At 36.5% G+C, this 18337-nt stretch overlaps 1 protein-coding gene across 3 annotated transcripts in view; it reads right to left on the minus strand.

The window, feature by feature from the left end:
* Nucleotides 1–18337, minus strand: part of LOC137396996 (neogenin-like) — a 67716-nt gene that overhangs the window by 12765 nt on the left and 36614 nt on the right. For all 3 annotated transcript variants that reach the window (XM_068083282.1, XM_068083280.1, XM_068083281.1), the window contains exons 8-17: nucleotides 18072–18211; nucleotides 17052–17164; nucleotides 15665–15824; nucleotides 14954–15140; nucleotides 13986–14100; nucleotides 13345–13484; nucleotides 12066–12241; nucleotides 8530–8668; nucleotides 1197–1366; nucleotides 354–545 (exon numbers count right to left, since the gene is read on the minus strand). In XM_068083282.1, the coding sequence (XP_067939383.1) occupies nucleotides 354–545; nucleotides 1197–1366; nucleotides 8530–8668; nucleotides 12066–12241; nucleotides 13345–13484; nucleotides 13986–14100; nucleotides 14954–15140; nucleotides 15665–15824; nucleotides 17052–17164; nucleotides 18072–18211 (1532 nt within the window). The remainder of the gene's footprint in view (nucleotides 1–353; nucleotides 546–1196; nucleotides 1367–8529; nucleotides 8669–12065; nucleotides 12242–13344; nucleotides 13485–13985; nucleotides 14101–14953; nucleotides 15141–15664; nucleotides 15825–17051; nucleotides 17165–18071; nucleotides 18212–18337) is intronic.

Raw genomic sequence — 18337 nt, forward strand, 5'->3', positions numbered from 1 at the left:
GTGAGTTCTTAGAAATTAATGTCCTGTCAGCAAATACTTTTAATTTTTTAGTCAGTTTAATATGTCTTCAGTATTGTAAGTGGCAATCTCTTATGAACTAGTATTTCGGTCAACCTAAAGCTTTGGAATTAAACTGAAAACAGACTACAATGGAAAAAGAAATAAAAGAGGGAAGAAAAGGAGAGGAGATATCAGGAGATAGAAAAGGTTAGAGACTACGAGAGGAATAAAAACTGAGAAAGGTGAAAACTTAAAAGAGCGACAGATATATATAAAAGAGAACATAGAAGAAATCAAGAAGAAATCTATGTCGAGTTGAAAAGGTGCCAGAAGGCAAAACATGATCAACTCACCGAGGTTTTCGAGAAAAGTAAAACGTTCTTTAGGGTCTATCTGTTTCCAAATTTCATCGGGAGCTACAGTTCCGTAGCCCAAGTCATAGCGCCGCACAAGAATGCTGTCATTCGCTGGTATCCATCTTACTATCAGCTCTCTCGGGAATGGTTCCACCTGCAGGCGCAGAGGCCGTCCTGGCGGGCGAGACTCTATATAACAATATGTAGTGTCATAAACGGCAGACAAGACATGGTTGCCACTTGTTATGTAATAACTGAGAAACATTTTTATCAACTTCCTGAAATAATCATAAAATTGCGTCCCATGCTAAACGAATATGCATGTTCAAAAGCGGACATTATAAGCAAATCCTGCGCATGTGGCTTAGAGATGAACGTACACAAAATTCAGTAGATTTATCACAAAATATCAATATTTTTCAATAATTTGCAATTATTTTTGATGTTTGATCTGACTGACACGATGCTTCAAAATTAAAATCGATCAAACTTAATCACGACTAAATTGTTCAGAAAAAAGAGCGAAATGACATCACTCATTGCTATCGTTGCTATAGTTGGTATCAACTATTGCACTCAAGTTGCAGCATTACGTGTCTCTATTCTGTCAGTCTCTTTGCAACTATAGACATCATACTCGCACGTTCGCTTGATCTGAGCATTTTAATTTCGATCTAATCACACAATCAAGTTGTGTTGATTTTAATCTTGAAGCATTCTGGCAGTCAGATCTTCTCAAACATTAGAAATAATCGTGCATGATAGAAAAATACCGATACTTTCTGATAAATTCTAAAATTCCAATTTCTGTAATTCCATACAGAAAACAGTTTTGCTTACCATCCAATTCAGCAGTGAACGTGGTAGCATCTAACCAGGGAGACAACTCCCCAGTGCCATTGCTGTTGACAGCACCCACTCTGACCACATAGTCAGTTCCAGACTCTAAATTACTTATCTCGTAGTTTCTTGCATCAGCATCAGTTGTGTGGCTTTTTGCCCTCGAAGAGCTGTATGAACGAGCAGGAAACATGAACACACACCGATGCAACAAAGAAATGTGTCAGCACAGTGGAAATCGTTACAGAGTAAATGAACAAACATAGAAAAACAGCCCATGCATCAGAACAGCTGAGCTGCTCCAACCAATGTTTTTTCAAGTCAGCATATGCCTATACCCAAATGGCATCAAATTATAGCATCAGTCAAAGTGTCTAACTTGTTTAGTAACATGGCAGTATTAGAAGTGCTACAAGTGTCTAGTTACATGACAGTGTGCCAAGTGTTGCAAGTGTCTAGTTACATGACAGTGTGCCAAGTGTTGCAAGTGTCTAGTTACATGACAGTGTGACAAGTGTTGCAAGTGTCTAGTTACATGACAGTGTGACAAGTGTTGCAAGTGTCTAGTCATGTTGTAGTGTAACAAATGCCAAAATTGACTAATCACATTGAGGTGTGACAAGCGTCACAAGTGTCTAGTCATGTTGCAGCATAAACAGTGCTAAAAGTGTCTAATCACATTGCAGTATATAGCAAGTGCCAAAGTGCCTGGTCATATTGTAGTGTGACAGGTGCCACACGTGTCTAGTCACAGCGCAGTATGACAAGTGCCACAAGTGTCTAGTTTCGAGAGGCAGTTTCACACATGAGATGCCATGCTGTAGAATGCAAGGATGATGTCATACAAAGGCTGTAGACTAAATGTTTCTAGATGCTAGAACTGTATGTACACAATAAGAATTGTCTTCCAACATCAGCTAGAAATTGCCTGGCAAGCGCCGCATATACCCTTATACATATGCGTCTCTGATCACAACCGTAATTTACAATGCACATTCACTAGTTGTGAACTATAGATGACTTGATTCATTTATCAATGAAAAATCAAAAACATTGGGATTCAAATTAAATCAGAATTGATAAATCCTGCTTGTACAATTACAACTTCATTCTTAAGTTTAACCAAAAATTTCTTAAACAGTAGTTTGTGAACTCAAAGTTTTTGCACTGAACAAGTTGACCACAAAAATAGGGTGGGGTCTAAAACGGACTTTAGAATCTACTGATAATAATTCTCATAACAAACATGAAGAAGCCTTAAAAACCAGAGACACTGACATGTGTACATTCCAACTCTCGAAAGTCCAAATTACATGAAATAAGAAATAGGCAAACTTATAAGCATGCAAGAAATTGACACCAACAGACATACAATATAGTTTAGAGAAAAAGCTTTATAAAACAGCAAAATAATATTAACATTAACAACAAATAAGAGTGAAATTTAGCACAAGCTTCCGGAGTTAGCTACCCGTGCAGCAGACAACTCCAAAAAACATAACTTATACATTGAGAAATAGTAGAGGCAACCACAGGGTAACAGCCGAGCTACACACAAAGGTATATGTGTTGATATCTACCTTGACTCCAAGCTAAAAATTAGAAAGTATCAAAAAACAATAAATTTAGAAGTGATTTGATATATCGTACCTCATCCATTTGCAGCCGCAATGTAAATAATTAAAGAAATCCTAATAGTACCCAAAGAAAGGCAAGCAAATAAGAAAAATCTTCTCCATAAATTATTACAGACATGAAGTACAATTAAGAGATCAAAATTCAGTGTTTATCGTAAACTTTTTACACTTGAGGACGCGGACTACACACAGATATCATGAAGTTATCTTTCAACGCCTTACTGCCAGTCAGTAAAACTGTGGAAGAGCAATTATTTTCATGGATTTGATAGTAACCCCGACGAAATTTAAGTATTTGCAAAAGTAGCGAATTCAAAGCTGTGTTATGATTCCTAAAGTGGTGTATACTGAAGCTAATGAAGTCGCTTGAAATAAGCATATTTCCAATTCTTGACTAAGCAACTCCAATAACGCTACAATACTCTAGCAATACTTTAATCCAGATAAAAAACCACGGCAGGTGTCTTAATAGTAAAAAGCAACATGACATTTTTATTCATATACTAAAGGAACTACACAAATTTTATGATCAGGGATCTTCCTGTAGCAATGAAATTAAAACAGTAAAGGAGCATTTTCATCAAAAGTAGAGCGGTATCAACTAAAAGTCTATTTCTAAGCTGCGAAACCTGCGTCAATTGGTGTGATAGAATTGACATCAGTTCATCAACTGATTCATTATTCGTAATTTAATTTCCTGAAAGGTTGATAAACAACACAAACCTAGATTTTCTCTATAAAACGTTAAAATTTGTCATGCTTTTCTGATAAAAATTAAATCTACTCCTTTTTACCATTCGTCCCAGGGTATTTACCGGTAAAGACCAATTTTTTCCAAACCGCCCAAGATAAATTGAGTAATTCCTGAGAAAATTCAACAGAGAGTAAAACTTTCCGAGTTGGTCGGCAAACCCGATGAGCATCGGTCATGTATCAAAGACATACTTCTAGGCTCATACCTAACCGATTTCCTTTATATACATGCAAATAAAATTGTTAAAAACTTAGTGAATGCAGTAGGAAACTAATGAGTAATGGATACTTATGAAACACACCATCAAGACCAGCACTAGGCTTGACACCTGTTCCGCGTGTCAAATCTTACTGACATTCTAACTAACAAACAGAGCAGTGTACGCCCTAACCGCTTTAGCTGCTGGTAGCGTTGTATACTTATAACAAAGGCCTATTCTCAGCAAAGAAAACAGCGATATGCCAATCCAGCTAGACCACCAGCACTGATCAAATGTAGCCGCGCGTATTTAAGTACACGTATAAAAGAATGAAAACACTGAGAGTTTGGTGGAGGATCGGTGTGGATAATATAAGAGCGTCAAGGTGCTGCGCAGATGAGCTATGTATTAAAGGAGGTCCAGTACTCTCTAGCGGATCAAAGAGAAATGTACGGGTATGAAGGGTTATGAACAGGAGAATACAATTAAGCTCTGACATCAAACATGATAAACCGCTGCAAGACTCTATTCATAATATGTTTACCTGATGCGCTGATTGGATGGAATATGGACGGACGACTGTTTGCCCTCGACTCTATGTGTAACAACAGTTTTCTAGAGTTGCCCGACCATAAATATACATTCAAGTGAAAAATCTACACTTAGACCAAAAAGAGTAATATTTTAGCTAGAAAATGGTATTAAAGTTGAATGGTTTATGACAAGTCATGTGATCTGGGCTATTTTCATTTATTTTCCTCCAAATTTGAGGTAGGCCTAACTTTTTAAGTACACCAGAACTATCATGCCGGAAACATCATAATATGTCAATTAATGTCATTAAAAAACAAGCGTAATAACATGAAATTGAAATTTTTGTTTTGATATTATAAAATATGGGTGCAATTGACGCAAGCTGAAGCGGAACATTGAATATTCCACGTAATTTTCAGTCCAGGTACAATGAGATTAATGTCCCATAAAATCTTTAAAATTTAAACAATGGTTTTCAGTATTTAGAGTGTAAAAAGAAGTAAAACTAATTGTAGTTTCATTATAATATAAATAATATACACATTAAAATAATTTATAACATTATAACATATAATATTATTTATAATATTTCACCATAGATAAAATGAACTTGATTATAACAATAAACAAAAAGCTTTAAGAAGAATAATACCATAAAGTGCTGTAGGTAGCTAATAGTTTTTGAGGACATGACGACACACTGCTGATGCCAATCTGCTAGTAATACGGTGGATACAACGTGATCCAGCCTTAAAGAACAAGCTTAATTTGGATATTCACTTCTACCAAATCATTCTCTATAGTATGTCTACAACTGTACTGTTAACTTGCTAAACCTGTAGATAATGTATGCCTCTATTATCACTTCATTTATCTTAAAGGTTGACTTGCAACAAAATTCACATTACAGTTATTTGGTATCAAAAGATTCACCATGTCTTACTCTGCTGTGTTGTAGGTGCCAAATATGTGGAAATGTGATTACAAGCTCTTATAAGCTCAAAAACGAATAGTTAATCGCAGCCATCACAAAACTGCCGTAGATCAGAATCTCTTTCCAAAAGATGCAGATAAACACGATGGCTTCTGTTTACACTTTCATGCAAACACATTCGTCAAAATATTTTCACAAATATACTTCACCATTCCATGAAACCATGTCTATTGTTCTTACGTGTCTGTTTCATCATCATTGTAATGCAGTCACTTTCAGCACTGATATATTACAACCTAATGTCATAAAGAAGGTGTACAGTCATACCTTGACATACGAGCTTAATGCGTCCTGGGTATGAGCTCGTATGTCATTTTACTTGTCTCAAGGCACGATTTCCTATATAAAATAACTAAATACAAAGTGATCCGTTATATACTATGAAAAGCCATACAAGCCAGGATATTGCGCCAGGATATTGTGCCAGGATATTGCGTGGAATAACGTGTTTTTAATTGTTGTAATTTAGTACATACGCTAACAAAGTAACAAATACCTATTTAGTGGTTAAAAACTGCAATAAAATGTAACAATACTACGCACATTACTGTAAGTATTTTCCTTTGAGACAGACGTTGTCTGAGGGAGACTTGACAGCAACGGGATTCGGTACACTAAACTTTATGTAACATAAACTTTGAATTTAACTTAAATGAATTTAGCTGGGTAAACACACGCTTAACCCTTTGAACCCTGGCTTTCCTTACTGATGTGTGTCAGTATCCCTGGGCAAATTGTCCAACAATAGGAAGTATAGAAGCTTTTATTAAAACTATCTTGATATGCTCATAATACAATGACATTTGCTAAGACACTGGTAAAAAGGTCGGGCAACCCACTGGTAAAAAAAGCCTAGCAGCACACAGGAAATGTTAACAAAGAGAAACAAAATGTATCTTACAGTTTTTTGGGGTAACACCATAAAAATTAGTATGATTTTAAAAGCTTTTAAAAATGTTTACAGTAGCAAATAAAAAAATGTATCTCACAGTTTTTCGGACTAAAGCCATAAAAATTAGCACGATTTTAACAACTTTGAAAAATCTTCACAGTAGCATACTATCCATCGAACATTCATCATTGTTTTATGATACAAAACAATTGGCAAAATTATGATTAGTATCATATAATTCTTCATCGGCATCGCAATCATTCATGACATACCAACAAACGACTCGTATCAATTTTTTGCGATATCATCCCAGTAAATTTTTATTATAACGAAGGAAATAGATAAAAAATTACTTGAAAATCATTAAAATGGAAGTGAAATATTCATTCCAACATCCTGTGCAAGAACTCAATGGTTGGTTTATGCTGTAACTTACAAACAGCTTTTGTAAACAGAGCCATGTATATGTCAGTATATCGGTCTATAAGCCAGGTTCCCATATACGTCGCAAAGCACCGGCGACAGCACCGCAGGCTATTAGCTGTGAAATGGGAACTTACGCACCGGGTATCACCGAGGACCGCCGGTAGTAGCTGGCGACAACGCAACTTTTTAGCGCTGTTCAAATTTCGCAAAAGGCCACGGGTAAAATCTTCCCGAAATGCACTGTATGGGTAAAGGTCATCATTATAGGAACAGCATGGCGAGCGAACATTTTATTTGATTACGCAATTATGTTTACGATATAATTAAAGATGTGGCTTTTATGTGAACAGATGCCGCCGAGCCTAGCTTCGCAAGTGTTTTGCTGCGCATTTTACCGCCGGAGTCACGCCGGAGTCACGCAATCGATATGGGAACCAGGCTTTAGGGTTTCTGACACACCCTACGCAATGCCGGAGTACAGGCCAATAGGGTCCCAAAGGGTAAAGCTAAAATTTAATTTTTTACTAAACTTACTTTAATTTTGTCATTTTCATTTTTTATTATTCGTTTCCGGGTTAGAGATTTTTGCCTCACGTTCACTATAACTTCGACTATAAAGTCGACCTTTTTAAAACCTTTTTTCCTACTGCTTCGAGGGGAAAAACCGAGCGATGCTGTTCTCGAAAGTGGCCTCTCGCATACTTGGGCATATAGTGGCCATCAAAATCAGATCGTATGGTCATATCTGAAAGATTACTCGTATGTCAAGGAATAAACGCACTCGAAACTCTGCTCGTATCTCAATTTTCTCATATGTTGGGGCACTAGAGGTGCCTACTTATATACGCACCTCCTAGGTATTTATGTCGCGGTAAGACTGTAAATAGAGAATCCAATCATCTATTTTAATAAATTTTAATTCCTCCTTCTTTGCCCCTAACTTTTCATTTAGGGGACTTCTATTGCACTTATCCCCCATGGTTTACAAGGTAGACCACACAATACTACTTTAGTAGTTACAAGGTTTTTACTTTCACCCTTCAGCTAAGTAAAAAAAACTTCTTTTTTTTCCATTTTATGATATTCAACCATTTTAACTGAAACAACTTCTAACAGACCAGTAAGGAACTTCAGTGACTGCTGAAATATTGCAACAGCGATATAACATGATTGACAGTGACATCAGATGACACAAGTGACGTGAGATAGACAAACATGAAGATACCAGATATTAAAACAGCTTTTACTCCACACCTAGATAAGATCTTATCTTTGTGGCTCAAAACAACTTTCTTCGCCTCTTTTTACCTGAAGATGATGTAATCAGGTGGTCAGAAGATTCAGACTTGCGAATTTTCTCTAAATTATGTTAACTAGTTTGCTGGCAATCTAGTGTGCGGTGAGAGATCATGATGCGTTACAACTACATCCATAATTATTCTTAGATGTAGAAAGGTGATCAAGAAGCCCAGAAACTATAATATCCAAGTTCGATCTTGCAATCTTTGTTTCTAACGCTCTTAGCCAAGCAACAGACATACAAGTATTGTGGTAAAGATTGACAATTCAGTAACAATAACAAAAACCAATATTTATAAGGCTGTCCTCTAGTTATTGTAAAAAATGCTAAAGAATGGCCGGTTGGCACAGTTGTTAGGGTGTTGGACTAACATCCTGAAAGTCATGAGTTCGAATCACATACGATGCAATCTTTTCTCCAACTGTGGCTTCGGACGAACGGTGAAACAAACGGACACAGCTGATATCCTTGCAAAGGTTGACAACTTAACAACACAAACAGACAATATTTAGTAGACGGTCCTCTTATTATGAGTACTTCTAGACATTAAATATCAAGTCCACTCAGCAAGTGTGATTGCAATTAGGTTTGTCTCACCTGCCCTTCACTTTGTATCTTATCTTGTAGCCTGTGAGTTGACCATTGGTAGTGTCTGGAGGAGGAGGATCCCATCTTATAACTATAGAGTTAGTACCCGTTCCTTCCGCAACCACATTGAGGGGCGCCGCACTGGGTTCTGTAGAAATATAGATCACACGTGACCAAAGAACTTAGCTCGAGCTACCAACCCAATCATCAGTGATGTCCAACGATCAATGTATCGAATCAAACAGCATTTCTCATGCTTAGCCTAATCAGTTTGATGAAATTTTGATTGTAAGTGTACCGAGTTCTTGTCACTATTATATCTGTAGAAGAATCTGCATTGTACATGTAATTACATACTGTCAACATGTAATACACAAATGTAAAAATGTAACATTTGTCACAGATAAATAAATCAATATAAATTGAATTTGTGTGCTTGTTCTAATTTTGACAATATTGTTCAATGAATTCAAAACTAGGCATTGTTTAAGTTCTGGCAGAGTTACAACAGCTGCTTTTGATATGAAGGTTTGAATACAACAAAAATCATATCTCCAAGTCATGTAGTATAGGCCTGCCTTATGGATCAATGACGAGTCATCTAAAGTGCCTGAATTCATACAAGTAAATTGATTTTAGACATGTCCGTCTCGATTTTTTCATTAACAAGGTCAGCATACGGCATCATAAAATAATTGCTGTAGGCTTGTCAACACGTATCAGCAATAGCCAGGGTCCTTTACAAGCTGGAAATATTTGAAGATCTCAGCTAGTTTAGAAGTGACAAGAGATCAACTCTAGTCATTATGGTAGTTTAATTATTTAGGTGAAATTACGAATAGTAATCACAATACGGAGGCTGCCTATATGAAAACGTGAAACATCTGTCAACAGACGGAAAAAGAAAAGCGACATAGCTTATTAGATCAGTGATATAGATAAGCTGAGGCCCTTGATTGAATTAACACTCTTGGGGACAGCGGCGCTAGACAGACACTCTGTCAGCTGCAGGACGTAGACAAACTGTAAACATTTAATTATCTATAGCTACTCTTAATTAGGATGACCGATAAACAGACTTCAGAGAGCAACACAAATCTCGGCCAAGCTTAATGCTATTTGATGAGAGAATAAATAAAGGCGAGAGTAGATCTAAAGTTCAGGAAGGTGCAATTAGCTTCACAATTTCTAAAAATCGCTAGACGATTCGACATTGCGAATAGGCGATATATTATTATTATTACTTAAAAAACCTTGCAAACTTTTGTTAATATTTTTCATCTAATTTACCTTAAAAAGAAACTGTTTTGCATTCATGACAGAAACAATTATTTCATGAATGCCTGGGTACATGGAAGGCCGTGGAATGAGCGTATTATAAAACTAAATGGTCAATGCATTTTAGTTCCAGCATCGATCTCTCTGAAAATCGTCAGGAATGAGATAAATCGCCATTACACGATTATATCATTTATACGATTGGCGATATATCTTATTCTCTCTTAATGGTGGCAATTTTCAAACCAACTATCTTAAAGATCACCACCAAAAACTTAAATCACGATATCATGAAGTTCAAGACCCAATAGGTTAACCGAGTTTTCAAGGACACGACTAGATGGGAAGACTCGGTTTAAGTTAAGCCATAGACAAACAAGGTTTTCTTCCTGTCAGATTATAAATAAGCTTATGAAGCCAACATATCCTGGGGCTAACAAAACAACTCTGCCTAGGGCTGACATGATATAATTATACAGAAAGTACAAAGGTGACGTTGTTGTTAGCCAATAGTGTCAAAGACCTATTGCCATAATATTGTACATGGCAAAAGGTGTTTTGCATTTGGTTAACTTAATATTTCCTTAGTTTAATCAAGAGAAACAACTAAGGAAATATTAAGTTAACCAAATGCAAAACAGTGTGCAGACACACCGATTGTTTTAACAGTCAGTGTTTCCGTGCTTAAACATAGAGCTTTTATAGAAAGCTTCGATTAAAGAAAAGTAAGCAGAAGTACCTCTGATAAAAGCTGTGAGCTGCAGTTTACAAACAGCTTACAATAATAATTATTTATATTTTAAGTTATGTAAAAGACAAATGCAGGTTTAGCTCCCCAAGTCTGGCCTGTCTGTGATGGTCATTCAAATGCTACCAAATGTATTACTTCAAGCATACTTATATAACCAAAATTGAAATATGGGCTGTTTTTATATCTCTAGTGGAAATAAAAATGGGAGCTTTTGAATGCGCATTTTTGCGGTATTTGGAAAAGTTTTACAAGAGCAACAAAAAGCTAACAGTAACGCTTATTTCACTTCTGAACTAGAGCAATAGCGATATAACACTAATCCTTCATTTTTTCGTTTTATCATTGTCGGCCATCTTTATAGACAATTTCATCGTTAAAAACACGAAGCTCTTAAAATGAATTCTTGAAAACGATGCTTTTGTTTGCAATTTTTTATTATAGTATCAAAACAACACAGCAGCAAATTCACCAGTTTGTCCCGCGCACACATAGGTTGTATCAGAGCAAAGCAGAGAGAGTGAGAGAGAATGTTGCAGAAAGTATAAAGATGCCATATTGAGTTATCTCAGAAAGTATGAGGATGCCATATTGAGTTATCTCAAACAAGGTTCTTGGTTAAAAGGAAATGATGCAGTGATAAGAATTAAATTACTATATCAGTAAATTTTGGGAGTTATGAGAATCAACATAGCTAGCAGTCATCTTCCTATGGTACTGTTTAGGCTCAAGCAAGCTAAAATGGTTATATATTATTCCACAAGGAAATTATTCTTAACTGAAACAAACCTGCTTGCTATATAATCATTTTCCCATGTGATTTTGTAGACTTCACATGTGATTTCGTAGACATTGCTGCCGTCACACCTTTAACGCTAGACTCGGGGTACTCACTCTAACATAGGTTTTGAAGCTGGTCGGCAAAATGTATTTATTTCACTACTGGAACAATGCTTTTTTAAATAAAATATCCAACAAAAGGAATGTGGTGTAACAACGCATTTTAGGTCAAATCTCTTCGCATACACAAACAGCAAGCTTTCATGGATGATCAGACCATATAAAAAGTGTGGAGCAAACAGGAACTGAGCTATTCGTCCCATTGATGCCCTAAAACACTGCCATACAAACGCGTTTACTTGTATCTGCCAATCTGTTTATATCGAACTAAAGTAAAACCAAAATCTCACACTAAAGCCAAATACTTTTTATTACAAAATACCTTTTTATTATCTTTCAGGATTAATAGAACATCAAGAACTTACAGGTGAAAGGGACACATCTATAGTAGCCATAATTAGAAGTACTGCAAAGTACTGGCACTAGCTCCCACTTTGTGAAAACCACCTTAAGAAGAACCATAGAAACCAATTTGCCCTTGACATTCTTACTTACTAAATTTTTGCTATAAAGCTAATGATCATTTTAATACAAATTTGAATGTCATATTTAAAATGACTCAGATAATGTATTAATTTATTATTCTATTCTATTATTCTCTAGACAAGAGAAACCTTACTCGCAGAGCGGGTCAAAACATCGAGTTCCGATGATGGCATCCCTTGTCCATTCAAGTTGAATGCCACGACTCGAATGTGATATTCCGTGTGCGGACTGAGGCTAGTTATGGATGCAGAGTTCGAGCTAGACACCACACTCAACTCTTCTGATTGGTCGGTTGAATAGTAGTATATTCTAAGGGAAAGAAAAGGTTTAACACTATTTTAGAGTATACATTATTATAACAGACAATCTGCTTTTCTGCAACAGCCATTGAGTTTCCTTCTCAGTAATGGTTAAAGGTTAAAGGTTAACTGACAGCATTTTAAAATTATATTTATTTATACCAATACAACCATACTCCGTTTTTTAACAATGATTTTGATATCAGAAAAACAGAAGACTAGTTTTGGGGACACGAACATTCGCGATGCGATCTCCAAGCTGTGACAAAAAGAGGTCATCTTTTCGGCAAAACATAGATGTGTGATATACGATGTCAATGCTGATGGTTTGCCGATGCATGAATGAAAGACCAAAGGGCTTCTGTTGGTTGCCAGTCATATACATCTTCCCCATCTAATCCCTACACTACATGTTTTGATCAACCAACACAGCGGATAATTATAACTCAAGGTCGAAGCAGATTCCATAAACTTCAAAAAGGTCTGCACCATAGTTCTACACCTCGTATTAATTTTTTAGCGTTAGTTTTAGAACTAAACCAATCAGCTTGCTCCTGCTTTTTGTGGAGTGCGCTAAAAAGGAATTCAGTTGTCGCACAAACTGGAAATATGTAAAATTATCCGTAAAAATTACAAATTATAATTACAAAATTACTGCTATTTTCAAAAGTCTTCTGTTTAAAACCTATTAGCTCTGTTTTTATGAATAAGGAATTTGAGCGAATAAACGATTTAAGGCAATTCTAATATAAACTATATAGCATCGCAGCTGTTTTTGTCAATATTTTGTAAATATCGCAAATTTTTGTGTTTGTCTTCACGACTTGAAAATGTTGATAAAACCTCATGTTTAGTTTAAATTACACAAAACCTATTATTTAAACACCAATCTGTAATGTTATTTCCTACTGTTAATCAAATGAAAATCTGTGTAGTCAATTAACCTTTGATAATAACACAACTTCTTGTCTTTAGAGAGGGATATCAACAGGCCTATAGCATGGAGGCTCATATGGTAGACCTCCTGCTATGAACTAGAGCATTTAAACTCAAACTAAACATAAATCATGCCATGACGTTTACTAAGATCACAGAAAAGGGTCAAATTTTCACCTGTATTCCCGTATCTCCCCATTGGTCTCTATGGGAGTTGTGTACGACACATCTATACTGTTGTGCGTCACCAATGCAGTCTGCACATTTCTCACTGGAGTCGGCACCGCAGCTTCAGCATGAGTCGACCTCCGCAAGTCCTTGGTAACAAGAAAGATGGCAGTTACGTTCTTCTGAAATCTTTGTGATTGACAAATGACTAAACATTTGAATTCTTGATTTCTGGTTGCGTGTTAGCAATGTACTTAAATTGATCTCTGAAAACTTCATTTGAAAAGGATAAATGATATGAACTATATCTGATAACACTTGTAGTTTTGCTAAATGCAATATCTAGATACATTGAAACGAGATATTATCTCTACTTCTGCCACTACACAGTACACTCTCATGTTATACTGTCCGTAGAGTACATTTACATGTTATACTCTCCATAGAGCACACTTACATGGTGTACTCTCCATAGAGCATAATTACAGCTTATAACTACCTTATTGTACATTTACATTATAAAGCATTATACAGTAGGCTAAATGTAATTTTATCTACTTAAAATAGCTTAATTTTTATGCATACCACACTGGAAGCTTACTTAAGCTGAGCGGCGGGTTCCTCTCTGAGGCCTCACAGTCGAAACTTACCGTTTGCACACTCCGGCCATTGTTGTTAAAGGCTGACACCTTGAACACATACTCTGTGCTGGGTTGGAGACCTTGCACGGTGTAGTCCGTAGATGATGTGTTCGCTGACCTCAACCTTCCAAGCAGAGTCATACACAGGTTTTAATCCTCTATAATATTTACTCTACTTATCCTCTATCTTGTTGTATGACGATTCAATGTCTTCAATTCTTTATAAAATGGTAACAAATATGATTCTGAACTAAAAGGGACCTTCTACAAGTCTTCACTCTACTTAAAACTACTGAATACAGAATAAACAATTAGTGATGAATTTGCACAACATTTTAGTGGATTTTATCAGAAAGCATTAGTATTTTTCTATCATTTGCATTTCTTTTTAATCTGTCTGCCAGGATGTTTCAATAGTAAAATCGACAAAAATTGATCGCGGTTAAAACGCTCAGATGAAAAATACATGCGAAATGACATCACTAGTTGTTATCGTTGCTATAGTTGATATCAGCTATTGTGCTCAAGTTGCGGTAGTACGAGTCTCTATTCTGTCAGTCTCTTTGCAACTACAGCCGTCATAATCGCACTTTCGTTTGATCTGAGCGTTTTAATCGTGATCGAGGTTTGTCGATTTTAACCTTGAAACATCCTGACACTCAGATCACCTCAAATATCAAAATCAATCGCAATTGATAGAAAGATACCGATACTTTCTGATAAAATATACTGAAAATTTTGTGCATGTTCATCTGTAAAGTGAAAGAACTCGGTCAGCAGACTATAAAGAAACCACAACTGAATTTGGTCACACAGACATAGGAACAATTGGCACACTAGAGTTGCCAGATCCCACTCACCAGCTATTGTAGTCAGACAAGAACAATTGGCACACTGGAGTTGTCAGATCTCACTCACCCGCTATTGTGGTCAGACACAAGAACAACTGGCAATAGGGGTTGCCAAAATCCACTCACCTGCTGTTGGGGTCAGACGCAGGAACAACTGATACTGTGTATCCAGCAGCGCCAATAGAAGAGTCCCATTTGAGAGATACATAAGAGTCTGAGACCAACATAGTACGAAGATTACTAGGTACTCCTGGTAGGATGGTGCTGTTGCTGCTCGAATCAGACGGCAATAGCCCGAGTTCCACTTGCTCTCCTGAAATTTAGTCACGTGTATCATATATTTTGGGGTTACTACTCTGGGGCCATACGGCGTGACAAAACTAGCGCCAATATAGATTTAGCACTAAAATGATAAACTAGAGATCATTGTACAAGCATGCCTGGATAGCATACCAAAACTGGGTGCCCTATTGCTCTTTATCCAATCTACCACCCCAAAAGCACACTCCACCATGGAAGAAGGAGGAGGGTTAAAGACATAAGCTGGCGGCATACAGCCATACAGGTAGTCGTCAACTTACGACCTATGTAACATACAGCCACCCGTGGGACTTACAACCGGCGGGTCGTAAGTGGACAACTATCTGTACATAGCATTATGTGTTGCAATCATAAAGATGAAGGGCATGACTATAGATGGCGATCTCTAAGGGTATGCCATATGCAATGCAGAGGAATAGGCACTCAGTCTCTGATGAGAGATGCACAAAACACGCAACAATCTGAGTTTTAGTAGCCATACTACCTTTATATAGCCTAAATTCAATGATAGCCTACCTTCCTCCAAGACCAAAAGCTGGGCCGTACCATACACCGTCCCAACAGAGTTTTCTCCGATACACTGGTAATAACTTGCATCCGATGTCATTAACCCCATAATTTTCAAGTTTCCTCCCTCCATCTTGATATACTCATCAAGCCGGCAGTAATCAGAATTCTGTAAATCCAAAAGGGTAATGCCATATAGTGAAAATATATCAATTACAAATTACAAGGTTGTGATCAGAAATTCTGCACATTTTTGTGAAAATATGCAAGTTTGAGTCACCCAATCACAAAGATTGCATCAGTTTAAAAGATTTTCCATCAACTTTTGTAAGTCAGTTATGATAGCACTGGTAGATGGATACCAAAGCATCATGAATGCATAAATGTAAATATATGCCTATTCATATCAAAGAATAACATAGAAATTCCTGTAAGTTATTTGTAAAAACCTTCCAATGTTATTAACAGTATCTTTATAATTGCCTTCAATACCAAACATCATTTCAGAGAGGTTGTTTTAAACCACCTAATTATTTGACTGCATGCAGCGCTTAATGTTTGCATTTGTACAGATGTCGTCATTTTGTTGAGAAAAACTAGAAACTTTTATACAAACATGGTAGGTAGTTGAATTACAAGGGCACCAAACACCTGCATTGTCAATATTCAACCACCGTAATATTTCCATTTATATATATATTAATATCAGTGTTTGTCGTTTGTTGGTTTGTCTGTCGTGTGTCCAGTTATAGTGATAAAGTTATAGGAACAAAAAATCCATTTCACACAAGAATTGAACGGTAAACATCCAGGTCTGCAGATGGGCGTTCTGTTCTATCCATTACACTACGCGTTCAACTGGCACTACTATGGAATAATTCTGTGCATACTTATGTACTTGCCAATCTTTAATGTCAATCGGTTAAAATAGCACCCTTCACGCTTCAGTAGTACGCTTGAAGATCATGATTGTGTGAGAAAGCATGATGCAACTGTTTTATCTAATGCTGGCTCTAGGGAGATCGACAAGACCTTTATTTTATAGTAAAGATTTAGATTAGCTTAACTTACTCAAATTCATTGGATAAAAAAACTTAGCCAATTAAGAATAAATTTGATACTAACATACTTAATATACATAAGTTGATACTAATAAATACTAACATACAGACATACTAGCATACAAACATACAAACATACGCACATACTAACATACAGACATACTAACATACGGACATACTAACATACGGACATATTAACATACAGACATAATAGCATACAGACATACTAGCATACAGACATACGGACATACTAACATATGGACATACTAACATACAGACATACTAGCATACAGACATACTAGCATACAGACATACTAGCATACAGACATACTAACCCGGAGCCAATAAATCCTAGGCTGAGGATAACCTCTGATGTCACATTGCAGCTCTGCTTCTCCATTCACCCGTCCATAGGTATTGGTGGGGCGTGTCACAAAGTAGGGAGCAACTAAAAAAGCAAAAGGCACTAGCACTGTACACCGCATTGTTGAAGATAAACTTGCATTATCTACTCTACCTATTCTCTATCTTAATGCATGACGATTCAATGTATTTGATTCTTTATAAAATGGTAACAAATATGATTTTGAACTAAAAAGTACCTCCTGCTAGTTTTCACTCAACTCAAAACTACTGAATACAGAATAAACAATTAATGATGAATTTACACAAAATTTCGGTAGATTTTATTAGAAAACATCGGTATTTTTCCATCATTTGCAATTGTTTTTTATATCTGAGGTAATCTGACTTTCAGGATATTTTAACATTAACACCAACAAAACTTGATTGCGGTTAAAACGCTCAGACCGAAAATACATGCGAAATGACATCACTAGTTGCTATCGTTGCTATAGTTGATATCAGCTATTGTGTTCAAGTTGCGGTGTTACGAGTCTCTATTCCGTCAGTCTCTTGGCAACTATAAACGTCATAATCCCACCTTCATTTGATCGGAGTGTTTAACCGCTATCAAGTTTTGTCGATTTTAATACTGAAATATCCTGGCAGTCAGATCACCTCAAACATCTAAAACAATCGCAAATGATAAAAAAGACCGATACTTTCTCATAAAATCCACTAAAATTTAATGTAACCTCATCTTTAAAATGGAGTATTGAAAATTATTACTACAAATTCAACACTAAACCAAAACCTCAAGTCAATGCCAATCTTTACACCACAACTACAGAGGAAATATGTTTCCCAAGCCAATGCCAGTTATAACTCTGTCAACTTTTAACTTACAGTCGGCAGCCTACAAAGTTCAAGGTCATATCTGCATTACAGTAGGCACACGGTACAGGAAGCCATTTCTACAAGGTTATGAGAAAAGTAGACGGAAGTGAACTCACTTAAGACGGTTATCAAAACTTCAGAGTCATCCGTATCTACAGAATTAGCAGCTCGACAAGTGTATCTCCCTTCATCTTCGGTAGATACATTAGAGATGACCAATGAGCCAGCCCCGAGCCTCGTATACTGTCCGTCTTCACTGGGAATGAAAACCATAGAAATAGTAGTCTTTTATTTTATACTTAATGACCTGCAACCGAGCTCTCATCGAATATGATTAAAATTGCTGACACCACTGTAAATTGCTATTTACACTTGGGATGAA

This window comes from Watersipora subatra, chromosome 5, assembly GCF_963576615.1.
Source record: "Watersipora subatra chromosome 5, tzWatSuba1.1, whole genome shotgun sequence".
Taxonomy (NCBI): Eukaryota; Metazoa; Bryozoa; class Gymnolaemata; order Cheilostomatida; family Watersiporidae; genus Watersipora; species Watersipora subatra.